Source organism: Delphinus delphis, chromosome 1, assembly GCF_949987515.2.
Source record: "Delphinus delphis chromosome 1, mDelDel1.2, whole genome shotgun sequence".
Lineage (NCBI taxonomy): Eukaryota > Metazoa > Chordata > Mammalia > Artiodactyla > Delphinidae > Delphinus > Delphinus delphis.
This window is the reverse complement of record NC_082683.1, coordinates 136,637,408-136,651,866: the sequence shown is the minus strand read 5'-3', so window position 1 is coordinate 136,651,866 and position 14,459 is coordinate 136,637,408. Positions and strand designations below refer to the sequence as shown.

General features: G+C 50.3%; 1 protein-coding gene across 3 annotated transcripts in view; it reads right to left on the bottom strand.

Annotated features, from left to right (window-relative positions):
* Nucleotides 1–14,459, bottom strand: part of CACNA1E (calcium voltage-gated channel subunit alpha1 E) — a 296,087-nt gene that overhangs the window by 62,139 nt on the left and 219,489 nt on the right. For 2 of the 3 annotated variants that reach the window (XM_060009746.1, XM_060009755.1), the window contains exons 13-21: nt 12,984–13,096; nt 12,490–12,621; nt 11,950–12,022; nt 10,977–11,094; nt 8,860–8,927; nt 7,280–7,377; nt 3,121–3,177; nt 1,297–1,950; nt 579–892 (exon numbers count right to left, since the gene is read on the bottom strand). In XM_060009746.1, coding sequence (XP_059865729.1) covers nt 579–892; nt 1,297–1,950; nt 3,121–3,177; nt 7,280–7,377; nt 8,860–8,927; nt 10,977–11,094; nt 11,950–12,022; nt 12,490–12,621; nt 12,984–13,096 — 1,627 coding nt within the window. The remainder of the gene's footprint in view (nt 1–578; nt 893–1,296; nt 1,951–3,120; nt 3,178–7,279; nt 7,378–8,859; nt 8,928–10,976; nt 11,095–11,949; nt 12,023–12,489; nt 12,622–12,983; nt 13,097–14,459) is intronic. The other variant, XM_060009763.1, reaches the window with a different exon arrangement.

Sequence of the window (14,459 nt, the reverse complement as noted above, 5' to 3'; positions counted from 1 at the left end):
GAGAAAGAGAGTAGATAAGAGTAATAGATTCATAAAATGTTAGCACAGGGAAAGATCTCAGAGGTCATCCGGTTCGATGCCCTCACTTCACAGATGATAAACTGAGGCCTCGAGAGACACAGGGTTTAGGAGGCTACACACTGCGCACAGCCAGTGCCGGCCCCAGCCCACCTGCCATCTTCTGTTCCAGCAACGGTCCCCAAACTGTCAAGTGGCAGAGCACCTGGGGGGGTCCCAGAGAATGCCGTCAGATATTCATACAATAAATCAAATAGCTGAATATAAAAATGGGTCAAAAATCACGTGTGATCTCTCTGAAGACTCTAGGATGGTCACAGGGGCCAAAGGCCTAAGGACATTTTATGGGCAAAACTTAAGATTGAGAAAATTCTAACTTATTTTTCTTGCAAACTGGGAAAAAAACTGCTGCTGTTTTTTTTTTACATGTTGAAGAGTGAGTTCATCCCTCTGGTGGGGTTTTCCACGCAGCTCTCCAGGGATGATTCCAGAGCCAAGACTCCCCCAGCCCCGGGCACGATGAGCAATGGGGGTGAAGGGGACAGGAACTGTGTTCTCACTGTGCACCACGGTCGAGTCCACCAAGGGGTCCACGTCAGGGATGGCGATGGTGACGCTGGTGCTCTCGGGGGCAGCCCTGTCCGTGTTGGCCGTGGTGCAGGAGAGGTCGGGCTCACTCTGGCTGATGACCCGGCCCATGTCCAGCTGCACGTCCCCCAGCAGGGCTTGCTCACTGCTGCCCTCCGGCTCCTGTTCCGTCAGCGCTGCATCCTTCTCCGCTTGCAGCTCTGGTTGGGGCAGGGCGAGGGGTGTGTTGGCCTCGTCGAGGGCTCCTGCCAGCCCGGAGCGTCTGTGCACCATCAGACTATTGGTCCTGTGAAGAGAGAGGGGGACACAGGTGGTGCTCAGATCGAGAAGCTGTTCCGAAACGTCTGATACGCCTGGCGAGAAGCAGAAGTGCGGGGAGCCTAAGCAGCCCTGCTGGAGAGCACTGGCATCCGGTGCCTCCCACCCCACCCAGCCAGGCAGTATCCACAGACAGTATCCACTGCCTTTACTCCTATCCATTCATCCACTACCCACTCCCAACAGGAGATGCCCTGGTGTTCAGGGGGGTGGACGCCACCGCTGTCATATTTACACACGCCTCGTAAAAGGCGCATTAGCATCACCTCCATTTTACTACAGGGGAAACCGAGGCTTGGAAAGGCTCACGCTGAAGAACCCCTAACTCCAGCCACGCTGCATGCCTCGGGCATGCTCCTGCGTCTCATTTACCTCCTTAAGTCCTGGGATCGCTCTTCCTCCTGGATTGTGGGCTCCTTGCCCCCGTGGCTGTCCCTGGGCTCGAGGTCCCTCTCCCCCTCACTGGGCACAGCTTCATCCAGACTCCGCTCCTGGCTGGCAGACCTGCTCCTGGAAGCGGAGGAGGACTCCTTGCCCTCCGTCCTGACGCGGCGGTGCCGGCTGCGCCGCTGGCTCTGCCTGTGCCTGGCCCGGTCCTCGAAGGCCACCACGGTCTCCCCGCCCCCGGCCTCCTGCTGGGTCGGGTCACAGTTCCCATGACAGGGCCTGGCCAGCCAGGGCGGCTCCCGTTTGCCCAGGGACACGGGGCTCCTCTGGTTGTCCAGGGCACTCGACAGGTCCCCTCCGTCCCCCTGGAGGGACCCCCCGCGGCTGACGCGCTCCTCCTCACACTTCTCCAGACCCAGGCCCAGGGCCGGCCCCTCGATGGGCCTGGGTCTCCGGTAGAGGCTGGGGTGGGCATTGAGTGGGTGGAGGGAGCTCAGGGGGTTGAGGGGGTTGAGGGGGTTCATGGGTGGGGCCTCCTCCTTGTTGAGGGCCTCCTGGCTGGGCATCTGCATGTGCCTTCTCAGCTGGCTGGTGCGCTGCTCCCACACCGACATGTGGTGTCGGCGCCTTCGCTCCCTCCTGGCAAAGGGGAGAGGGCGAGGGCTTGGTCAGAGCTGACGGCTAAGGGCCAGGGAGGGCGGCCACGGGGCAGAGGCCAGCCCTCGGTGGCCGTGGGATGGGGGGACACACAGTGCAGGGAGCGAACGGGAGAGCCCAGGACCTGCAGACAGGGTGCACAGAAAGACGCGAGGGGCCGAGGGGGTGGTGGGACCACTGTCCCCCGGTCCGTGGGGCTTCCCGCTCTAATCACTGCTCCGCAGGAGCTGAGAGGGGTGGGGTCAGCCCAGGATTGAGTCCCGGTCCCCAGGACAGTAGTACGAAGGCTTACCAGATGTCCGCTCCCCCAGCTCCCCTCTGCTTTCAGGGCAGCAGCCTGTACCTGCTCTGTGCCCACCAATGGCCCTTAGTTCAAGGTGAGAGGCCTTTCTTCCTCCTCCTCTCCCTCTCCTTTCCCTTTCTGAGGACAGCCTGGGAGAGCCAGGGCTGAGAAATACAATGGGCAGGTACTATCCAAGGGTGACGGATGACAGTGGCGAGCAGACCCGTGTTATAAAAGGTCTTGGCATCACTCTTGCAGTGATGCAGTGGGGTCTCTTCCACAACCACTAATAAAATCCACAGGACTCTATGTCCAGGGACCACCAGCAACTCATACTCAAAACAACCGCTGAACAGTCCAGCTCAGGGGCCTGGCTGAGCATTCACGTGGCAGCGGGAACACACAAACGTGACACAGAGAGTGGGCTCCCACGGGGGGGGGTGGGGTGGACGCCTATGCCCACACTCACACACGCCTGCGGGCGCACGCCTAGAGCCCGTGCAGGGGATGCTCACATGTGCCCACACGCATCCTCACTGGGGCCCACACGTGCTGTCCACAAGTGCCTGCGTGAAAGGCACCCCACCGGCACTAACGACCCACACCGACACATGCCCACTCACAGGCCACACGGAAGAGCAAACTGCACACGGGGTCACATACCTGAGACGCACACTGAGATAGGCACATGGTGAGAGGTGCGGAGGGGCAGATCCACAAACCATGTGCACGGAACGCCCACGCACACACCATGGCACACACTGACACGTGCACGCCCGATGCCACTCTGCCCACGGCAAGGACAAAGACACGGTGTCCCCGCACCCACACGTAACCACTCACAAACACGCAAACCGGTACACACATACAGGTGGCTGCTGCGTGGCTCCCACATCGACATGTGGTGTCTTCTCCTTCTGTCTCTTCTGGGGAAGAAAAATGGACAGGTTCAGTTTATCCTGACCTCTAGGACCCGCAAGCCCCACGGCCACCAGCCGATCTCCAGGGAGAGGTGCAGAATCCCCTACGTGTCTGCTGCCCTCTGTACACTCCCAACCTTCAGCTCTCCAAGGGAGTGACCTTGGTTCCTTGCTGTGTGCAAACACACGGATCTAGTATTGAAGCAAACATGCGGGCACACAAAGGGTCTATTGCTTCCCGGAGGTAACAGCTTCGGATACTCAGTCATCAAGCCCCACTGGCACTCACGCTTTCACCTAAATATCCTTCAGAGACCTATTTTGGAAACCCTGTAAACTTGGACAAAGAGTTGTATTTCCCCCTGATCATTTCTAGGATATTCACAAGGGTGTGACTCCCCAGCTCATCACTCCAATCTCACACAACATGCAGGGAACAAATGCACTGCCATGCACACCATCGAGGCCACCAAGTAGCCCACGGCCAAAGGCGGGGCCACCACTCCGTGGGCTGCTGTCCACATACTTCAGGATGTAAGCAGTGCCCCCTGCATGTGTGCAATGCAGTGGCCCTGACCAGAGGCCTTCAATGTTCAGTCTATTCAGCTGGGTAAAGCACAGTATTAACCTTCCTGGCCTTGCACAGGGAAAAATCTCTTCTACAGATACACACGTGTTGTGTCCTTTCAAACACAAGGAAGGTCAGAATGGTAGGGTAGAGGCATCACCCACAAAGGCAAACAGGAAAAATGAAGCTGTCAGTGCTTAGGTGGAGGATTGCACGTCTGGGACACCTGTGGAATGAGCTTGCCCCAGTTCCTGGGCTGACAAACCCAGTCTGGCCCAATGGGCCCTGCCTGGACCTGGGAGGTTGGCAAATGCTGCTCCTTCCCCGATGAAACTGACACCCACCAGTGGAGAACACGCAGGCAAACTAGCACTGTTCAAACGCCGTGTCCACATCTGCAGAGAAGCGTGGTCCACGGTGGGCAAAGGGAGCGGAGGCAGCTGGTCTGAGCCTGAGGAGGCACAATGCACATAAGCACCCCTGGAATGGATGTGGGTATCACTGTGGAGACACCTGTGAGCTCCGCAAATGAATGCACCCCTCAGCATTGACAGCTGCAATGCACGCAGAGTGGCCATGCCAGGAAGCACAGGCAGCACAGAGAAAGAGAAGCACACGCTCTAGACGGGCAGCATGCACTCCCACCAGGAAAAGCACCTTCCACGGGCTATTTGCAAATTCTCAGGTATTCAAATGCCAGCCCCCTAGGAGCACATGTGTAAGAGTGTAATTACATGGAAGAATTCTCTCTCTCTTACATGCTCACATGTGTGCATACCCACATATGCGCACACGCACACGTGCATACACACACACGCGCGCCAGGCAAAAGAGAGAACCAACCTCTAATTTCCACACAAATCAGATACACACTTCAAACTTCACTTCTCCAGTCGCACATACAAAGATCCAGACTCATATCCCATCACAACCATTAATATGTCTTCATACCTAAAATCACAGAGAAGCATCTTTCCAACTCATGCATATATGACCTCACATACACCTTGCAAGGACCCTGTGGATCAGGAAGGGTGGTTGGTATTCTTCATTTCGAAGATGGGGAAACAGGGATTCTGAGATGCCAGGAGGTTCCCTCAGCGTGTGAGGGACCGAGCTACGACTAGCACTTGGGCCTTTTAATTTGTAACAATGTCCTTTCCGTGTTTCTCTATGGACACCACATTCGCACTTAGTTATACCGTAGTCCGGAAGTCAGGAGTCTGGGCTGTAAGCCCAGGCAGCGCACACACACCCTGACAACGTTCCACCTGTAGCACCCACCTCGCAGCACAAGCACTGCACCCAAAGCCTGGATCTCTGCTCATCTTGGATGGTCACAGCACCTCTCCCACCTCACTGTGGCCGGATACGCACACAGCTCAATGCCTACTGCCATGTGCCTACCAGCATCTCATTCATTCTTTCATTCCATAAATAGTGATTTTCTACTCTGGGCCAAGCATCCTTCCCCCGCGTATCTCTAACCCACTCCTCCTCCAGGCTTCCTCATCTCAGTAAATAGAACCACCTACTGCTAAGTGACAGCCAGCCCTACCCACCAGCATGTTTGGATACCTGTGTATATGTATTTTTAGCCCAGGCTCATGAGCGCAGGGAAAGTGGAGTAGAAACTGCTCAAGGCCCAGAAAATGCTCTAGGGAGCAAGGAGTTGTTTCACCTTTCTTCATCAATCTTTAAAAAATTTGCTGGGGGTCGGGGGGAGGGGAGTTTTTTTCTCATGCAGGGGAGGGAGGTCCCCACACATAACTCTGGAATGTTCCTACAAGGCGAGGCCGACGACATTCATAGGCTTTCACACGAGCTCTGGGCAGAGAAGGGCTCCCCCCTGATCAGCTTCTAGTAATAGATGACAGGGTCTGGGGCCAGGCTAGAGGTCCAGCTGCCAGGGCTCTCAGACCCTCCCCAGTGATACCCCAGGACCCCTCACTAAGTTCTCAGGACGGCCAAGAAGCCACAACAGGAATTCCGTGGTTCTGTGGTCACTTCTCAAGGCCCTTCTCCAAGGCCCTCCCCCAGCACCATACAGTGGTCAGTCGCCCCGCAGGGCCCATGGCCTGCCGGTTCCACCAGCAGCCACAGGGCCAGGCTGGATCCTCAAAGAGTCTACACTCGCCACTCTAATTTATCACCTCCCATTCTCTCCCTAATCCGCTCCAACTGGATTCTGTTCCCACTGGGCCACTGAAACGGCTCTCGGGAAGGTCGCTAACAGCGTTCATTTTGCCAAACCCAACGCTCCCTTTTCTGTTCTCATCTTACGTGATCTTTCAACGGTCCTGAGCTCCGCCGTCCACTCCCTCCGTCTGGAAGCGTGTTCTTCTCCACGTCTCCAGGACACCACGCTCCCTCGTTCTCTCTCCCACCTCCGGGCTGCTCCCCATCAGTCTCCTCGCGGGTTTTCCTCGAGGCCCGGAGTGCTCTGGCCTCTGTTCTCAGCTCCTCGCTTCTCCAGCCCACCTCTCCCTGAGTCAGCCCGCCCGGGCTGACAGCTAAAATGCCGTCCAAATGCAAACGCTCCCCCAAATCCTTATTTCTAACCCCGACTTCTAAACTCCAGACTCACAGGCCAACAGCCCGTTCAACATCTTCACTTGCATGTCTTACAAGCATCTCAAATTTAACGTGGCCAAAATGAACCTTGGATTTCCACTGTTCTCCAGGCTAGCAGTAAATACCACCATCATCTACCCAGTTGCTTAGGTTCAAACCTAAAAACCTGGGAGAAACGTTTGTTTCTTCTCTTTTTTTTTTTTCATCCCCACCTCCATCACATTTATTCCATCAGCTCATCCTATTGGTTCTCCCTCCAAAATACAGACTGAATGGGATGACTTCTCATCTTCTCCATTGCTACCATGGTCTGTCTAAACCACCACCAGCTCTCACCTACTTTACTCTAAGAGCCAACCTCTGTCTTCCTGGCTCCAGTCTGGGCCCCTACAGTCCATCTCCACAGAGCACAGGGACCTTTTAAAAGTGTAAATCCTAACCTATCCACCCTTCCCCTCTAGACCCTCCTATGGTTGTAACTAGAATAAAAGCTAAAGTCCTTCACCTGGGCCTTCAGAACCTCCCGGGCCATGTCTCCTTCTCTTCCCCCTTGCTCCCTTCATACCAGCCACACTGGGTCTTGCTGGGGATGTTCCACCTTCGTAACGTCACACGACCATCTTCGACACATTTAGGTCTCTGCTTAACTATCATCTCTTCAGAGAACCCCTCCCAGATCGCCCGAAGGTACTCCACCCAATTCCTGTTCCTCTGCCTTAGTACCCTGTTATATGTATTTGATAGCTATTCTCACTATCTAAAATTATTTCGTGTATTTATCAGCTATCTTGCTCACTGAAATAAAAGCTCTGTGAAAAAAAGAGAGCCTGTCTTGCTCACTGCTGTATTCACAGGACGTTTCCTGGCATGGAGCAGGCGCCCTGTGAGAGTTCACAGCTTTGGAATTGAGCAACTGGCTGTCAGCACAGGAGCCCAGGGGTCTGTGAAGTGGGGACAGCGACTCACTCGATGGAAGGCATGTTGGGTGCAGACATCGGGCTGACCTCCTTGGCCTTCTGCAGCGCGTGTTTCTGGTTGAAGGCCTCCTCTTCTTCCTGTTCATCCTAGACACAAAGCAGAGAGGGCTTTGTCTGGGATCCTCGTGAAGGACAGCAGCTCCCATGGCTCTCCCCAGAAGGCGTTCTGGAGACCAGGCGAAGCGAGACAAGAAGGGCAAGAGGTGAAACAAGGCAGAATGAGGTCAGGTTGGCTCACAGACCTCGGGTGGCCAGCAGCCAGCCCCCTTGAGACAGCAGCCTCCTGGCCAGCAACTCTGGCCTCCACCCTGCCCCACCTTCTCAGGACAGCCGTGCAGTTCTACCCCAGTGCCAGTCCTCAGGGGAGCTGGCCGGGGTTGTGGAGGTCAGAGGCCAGAGCCGACACTTCTCAGATGCTCTGCAGCGTCTGGAAGTGATGGAGGGGGACCTTCCAGGCACAGCCCCCTGAAGTAAACACCACACTTCCCATCACGCCCTCTTCCCTGCACAGCTAAGTGACCCCACCCTGGGGCCCCAGGCAGGGACCTTATCCCCTCACCCACATTCCTGCTCATAAATGTCCCTCTATGTGATGACAGCAAGGAAAGCCGGTTCAGGTAAAATGACTAGAGCTCCTAGGAATACACACATCTTCACAGCCTGCTCTGGTTTTCACACACATCATTTTACTTGATCCTTGCAGTACTCCTGTGAGGTATGCAAGGCAGATATATCATTCCTTTTTTACAGATAAAGGAAGCAAGGCTAATGGAGACCAGGGGTCAAGCACAAGCTAAAAGAGCCAGTGAGTGGTCGATGCATGACTCACAGCCAGCTTTTCAGATACTAGAGCTGGTATTTTTCCCTGCCTGCAGAGAAGAAGACCCTCAAGGACGTAGGGAAGAGCAGTCACGGAAACATCACCAGGTTGCTATGGGCTCTGCCCCAAACCAAATGTGTATTACGTGGGGAGAAGTTTTCACTCATCTCCCTAGACCATCCCACTGCAATCAGTATTGCCTCCACCCCTGAAGAAATGACTCAGAGGAAAGAAAGGAACAGTTCTTTGAGCAATGTAGCAACTAGCTTCATTGAAACTTCCCTCAAGATGACCATGGCCACTGGAGTACCCCAGGAGACACAGTCTAGGAACAGAGATGCTCCTGGCCCCTCTCACCCCCAAACCCAGAAGTATGAAGGCACATGATTGAGGTCGCACAGCCACAGGTCACAGGAGCAGAGGTGGGACTTAAATCCAGGACTTTGGTGTTTTCTTTCTTTTCCAGGGCGTAATTCTGCAAAGGATATCTTTGGGAGTTTGCAGTGACTAAGTGATTATCTTCTACGTCCCATGAGAGATCCAGTCTGCTCCAAGGCTCAGCAAACTCAGCGAGGGTGAAGCAGGCTCCTTTCATGGATGTGTGGCTCTCCAGCTGTCCACAAGCTCCCAGAAGGGGCCTTCCTGGCAGGCTTGAGCCAGGCAACGCAGACTTTTGGACGCAGCCCCAAAGGCCAGCAGGCACCCAACGGCACTAGAGAACCATCGGATCCCCGGAGAACAATGCTTACCTTGGTCAGCTCCTGGGCATTGGCCAGATTGTCCACAGCGATGGCCAAGAACACATTCAGCAGTGTGTCTGGGGTGATGAGTTAAGGATGGGCAAGTAAGAAAAGCCAAAGGCTCCAGCAAGGCTGAGAGGGCATCCCCAGGCCTTTCCTGCCTGGGACACCAGCAGGAGCAGAAACCACCCCAAAGAGTCACTTAAGCAGGGGCTGTCGGGGGAGGGAGAGAGATGTTATGCAACTCTGTTTGATGCAGAATATGTCTTCTCTCCTTCCACATGTCATCTCTTTGTACAGGACAAAGAAATACCTGAATCAAAGCTCCCAGAGGGCAAAGTGAGCTACTTTGTGACAAACTGGGCTTCCATTTCTGTGACTCACTGCCTAGCTTTCTTTTTATGGGTTTTTCATGTTTAGTTTATAGTCTGCTCTGGCCTCTAGAAGTTTTCAGGGCAGAAAACTTAAAGAAGTATCCCTGTTCTGTGAGACTATGGAAAATGCAAAAATATAGCTGCAGCACATGGCTGTCCCTTTTCACTCTAGCAATCCCAATTCAACGCAAGTCCCACCCCTCAAAACCTCTAATGATCATGTAGAAGTTTGCAGTTTATAATGTAACATTCGAGCAAATTATCTCATTTACTATTCATAACCATCAAAGGAGAGAGATATTGCTTCTTCCTTTCAGATGTGGAAACTAGGCGCTCAGAGAGATTAAGTGACTTTCCCAAGGCCACACAGCTGGTAAACAGAGTTGCTGGGATTAAAACCTAAATCTTTCTGGTCTAGAGCCCACGACCAGCCATGGATTTTGGAATTAAATGCACTTAGTTTCTAGTCTCCCTTCACAACTTACTAACTGTTTGGCTTTGATTAAGTTATTTCCTCTAAGTCTTATAAGGTAAGGATTAGATGTAATAGTGCCTGGAAAGCCTTTAGTACAGGGTCTCATGAACAGCACAAGTACGATAAATGTCAGCTATGCTCAGTAGTATCAGCATTAATCATGATACTAATATTTTTGAGAACTTACTATGTGGAAGGCTCTGTTCTATATTAACATATAGAGCTGCCACATGATCCTGCAATCCCACTCCTGGGCATATATTCTGGAGAAAACTAGAATTCGAAAAGATACATGCACCCCAATGTTCATTGCACACTATTTACAATAGCTAAGACATAGAAGCAACCTGAATGTCCATTGACACATGAATGGATAAAGAAGATGTGGGATATATATACAGTGGAATACTACTCAGCCATAAAGAAGAATGAAATATTGCCATTTGCAGCAACATGGATAGACCTAGAGATTATCATACCAAGTGAAGTAAGCCAGACAGAGAAAGACAAATATCATATGATATCGTTTATATGTGGAATCTAAAAAACATGATACAAATGAACTTATATACAAAACAGAAATAGATCCACGGACATAGAAAACCAAGCTTATGGTTACCAAAGGGGAAAGGGGGAAGGAGGAATAAATTAAGAGTCTGGGATTAACATATACACAGTACTATATATAAAATAGATAACCAACAAGGACCTTCTGTATAGCACAGGGAACTATACTCGATATTTTGTAATAACCTATAAGGGAAAAGAATCTGAAAAATATATATATATGTGTAACTGAATAACTTTGCTGCACACCTGAAACTAATACAACATTGTAAATCAACTATACTTAAATTAAAAAGTCTTTTTTAAAAAAGTAAAAAAAAAACCATATAATTAATTCATTAGTATTATAATCTTGTCACTATTTCAGCCCATAGTGATCTCTGTCTTTTCTTATTTTCCCCAGCTCATTGTATCTCCAACCATTTACTATAACAGACTCATATGTTTTTATTTGTGATGATAATCTGATAACTTGGATATTATGATATCTGATCATTTGGATGATACTTGCTTATATTTATCTTCTTTACCCAACTAGCAGATGTTCCTTAGATCGGGATCCTTGTGCCTCTTAGTACACCTAGCAATGGTCAGCCCAGTGCTACCCCGCCCCCCCACTATTACCACCATCAGCACCACTACCATCACCTCCTCCTCCTCACATGCTGGTCCCTGCAGGCAGCCCAAGAGAAGCCTTTTAGAAAGGATACAGTTTCCAAACAAGGTGAGCACAATGAAATAGATAGCTGACCACATGCCTGAGCTGACCCCACCCTGGGAGCGGATCCCATTGTACATCACCTCATTCCAGTCCTCACCCGTCAGGATCTACGCAAAGCAAACAACAGGCAAATCAGAGACCTGGGTTGGATGAGAAAATGGGGTCAACGGAAGGGGGAAAATTCTGGGCCTGGGTCTTTTCCATCTACCCCTTGCTTGATTATCCTGCGAGAGAGAAAAAAGTGTCACGGCCATGAATAATCCTCAACTTCCTTCTGATATGTAAGAGACATTGAAAACAGAAGGAGAACATCAAAAGGAAAGATTCTATTCCTCAAAATATAGAGTCTCCTCACCCTGACCCAAACATCAGCTTTGCCCGGCCTGTGGGAATCACACAGATGAGGTGGTCTGGTCACTGCCTGACTGTCCCCAGGAGTTGCCAAGATACAGTTCCTGAGACTGCAGCATTATTGGAAAGGGCCTCATGGGCTCCAGTTCTGGAAACCTGGGTTCTGGTTCAGCCTCAGATTCTGGCTAAATAGCGTTCTCCTTTAGCTCTTAGACATTATTGATTGAGTTTCCCCCATGATTTAAAAAAAAATTTTTTGGGGGGGGGGTGCGTGGAAAAGATGCTTCTTTAAATGCACAGGTGGGTTTGAAGATACTTCCAATTTCATAAAACCAGAAATGCGATGTTGCTGAATGACTTTGACTAACATCTCTTGCAAACTCACAAGTGTAAGGAGAAAGCCAATGAGGTCATCACAATAGAGCTCTTTTATTATTGGTAAGGACATAGCTATAGAAATGCTAGGGATTATCGTGGTGATGATTACTCAATAAGCAAGAGTACCCAGCTGCCTGAGAGGAGCTTGGAGAGGAAAGGGAGATTCTCTTAACACATCATTTTATAGTGTGTGCACCAAGGGATCCCAAGTAACATTTTTTAACGTCTCATACCTGGAATACAGTCATGATGGCTGCAGGGAAGGTGTCAAAGTTTGCTGAAGGAGTCCCATCATTAAAGTTGAACCTGAAAAAGGAAATTCAGAGAGAATGAAATGACCAAGTTTTCCTTTCCCGAGATTATGCCGTTTTCATCACTACTTTTCCCCTTTCTCCACATCCCCCTGTGCCCTACTCTCCCCTCATCCCAGTAACTTATGAAGACAGTTTTGGTGACTACTACTGGGGGACTGTGCACTTGAAGGGCCCTGGTAATGGGATGGGGTCTGGGCCGATCCTGAGTTACAAAGCCCCAGGCTGTACCTTTCAGGGACAGCTCCAGAGAGAGGGGTCCCCTCAATAAGAACCCTGTACAGTGTGAACAGATTAAAAACAGAGATATCTGTTCCACACACATGCTCGTGGTTGATTTGAGCCACAGACACGAACAAACGAGATAGTTAACATGGCAATCAAATTAGTGACCCCAACGCTCACAGGTTGAAGTCTAGGTTTTGAGGCTCCTTTGGATGCAGAGAGTTCATTGGTGCTTACCTGCCTCCAAACAGCTGCATTCCTAGGAGAGCAAAGACAACGATGAAGAGGAAGAGAAGGAAGAGCAAACTGATGATTGACTTCATGGAACTCATCAAGGAGACCACCAAATTCCGGAGGGATGCCCAATACCTACAAAAAACCCAGACAGCATTACAGCAGTGAACACTAAATACTAAATTATCTCCATGCACAGCTGGGCATCTGCCTGGTGGTCTATGAGATAAGCCGCATCTGCATACTTGTAGGAAGGAGAGATGACAGCAATAATGTGGCTCCCTTGGGAATGTGGCACAGGATATGGCATCATGGGCATTTTTCTGGTTTAATCTTCGGAGAAGAAGAAGGAACTGGAGAACGGAGTGGGGGGTGGAGTCAGAAAGGGGATCATGTGGTAAGGGCATGTGGGGATGGAAGGAAATGAATATAATAAGGCAGAGAGAAGCATCCACTCTCGAAGGTGGTTGGGAAGAGTCTAGATTCTGATCACTTACTTGGTTATTTTAAATATTCTTAGAAGCCGGAGAGCTCGCAAGACACTGATTCCAAAAGATGTACCAGGTCTGAAGATCGCCCAGACCACTTCAAAGATGCTGCCCACTGTGACCTAAAGAGCCAAACCCAGCCACGGTGAGAAGAGGAAAAGGAGGAGGAGGTGAATGAGGAAGAGGAGAGAGGAGCAATCTTGTATTCCGCAACCAACAGCTCTCACTGGGCCATTGTGAAATTCAAACTCCCCCTCCCCCACCCAGCCCACCTGCAACAGGACCACCTGTTTGTGAAGGCTGCCAAGGAAAAACAAGACTCTACCACCTCTCTCCCCACTGCTCCCCACTCCCCTTGCTAAATTTCCTCCTTCATACTACAGATTGCTTTACTGACTGCTGTTCTGTCCTTTGTGAAAACTGCAGTAGTCATTCACCACTTCTGCACACATCTGACAGCCATACTGTTCTCATAACACCTTGAACAGACAAAAGAGTGGTCCTCAAATGAGAAAACAAGTTTAAATTAATACACGTTGCATTCCAATACAAAAACCTCTGAGAAGATCCACGTTCTCTCATTGTCCTAGAATTTAGTGCTAACAAGAATGTTTCAGTCACCTGTATCTTTCAGTCACTCGGGACCCCATACCCCAACGTGATGGTACTACTTGGTGGCGTAGAATCTGACTGCTATAGAAATAGCAACGTCAAATCAACCATCCAATTTGTTTTACGCTTTAATTATGTGTTTATTGAAAGCCTACTATATTCCACACATTGCACTAGGAGAAAGAACAAAAATTAATTCTCACAGCAATGCTGAAAAGTATGTACATAAGGGAACTAAGGTGAAAATGGGCTTTCACTAGTTATTATGCCTGAAAATTGCCTGTACCCAGAAGCATATGTTCCAAGTTAAAATGCAGATTGGCAAGGGCTCAGAATCGTTAGCACCTAACTGGAGATTTGGCAGAAAAAGAAGTAGGTTTGGCAGAAAGAGAGATGGTTCAGGAACCCAAAGTTTTGAAACCTACTTCTGCTGCTAACTGGCTGTGTGAACTTGCCCACGAGGTCTCCTATTTACTCATGTGTAAACGGGCAGCCTAACTCCCAGCACCTAACATCGTGGACATCAGACCCCTGCAAGCAGTGGAGGACAAATATGTACGTGAGAGCACCTTGAAGACTGTTAGTAACGCACACATTTATATATCAATATTATTTAGGAAAGTGGACACTGGGTGAAGTAGTCTATGTGGGGACTTGCTAATACACGAGTGTGTATGTGCATATGTGCGTGAATGTTTAAGGGTATACCCAGATAATTTTCCCAATTTTAAAGTGAACTCAAAAAATAAATATATAAGTTGCTCATTTTTGATTGAACCACCTTCTGGAATCAAGTCTTTTGTCCTTCTCCCCCAGGCTTCCCCCAAGACAATAAGTGGTTCAAAACTTTGGCTACGGGTAGCTTTGTAAAAT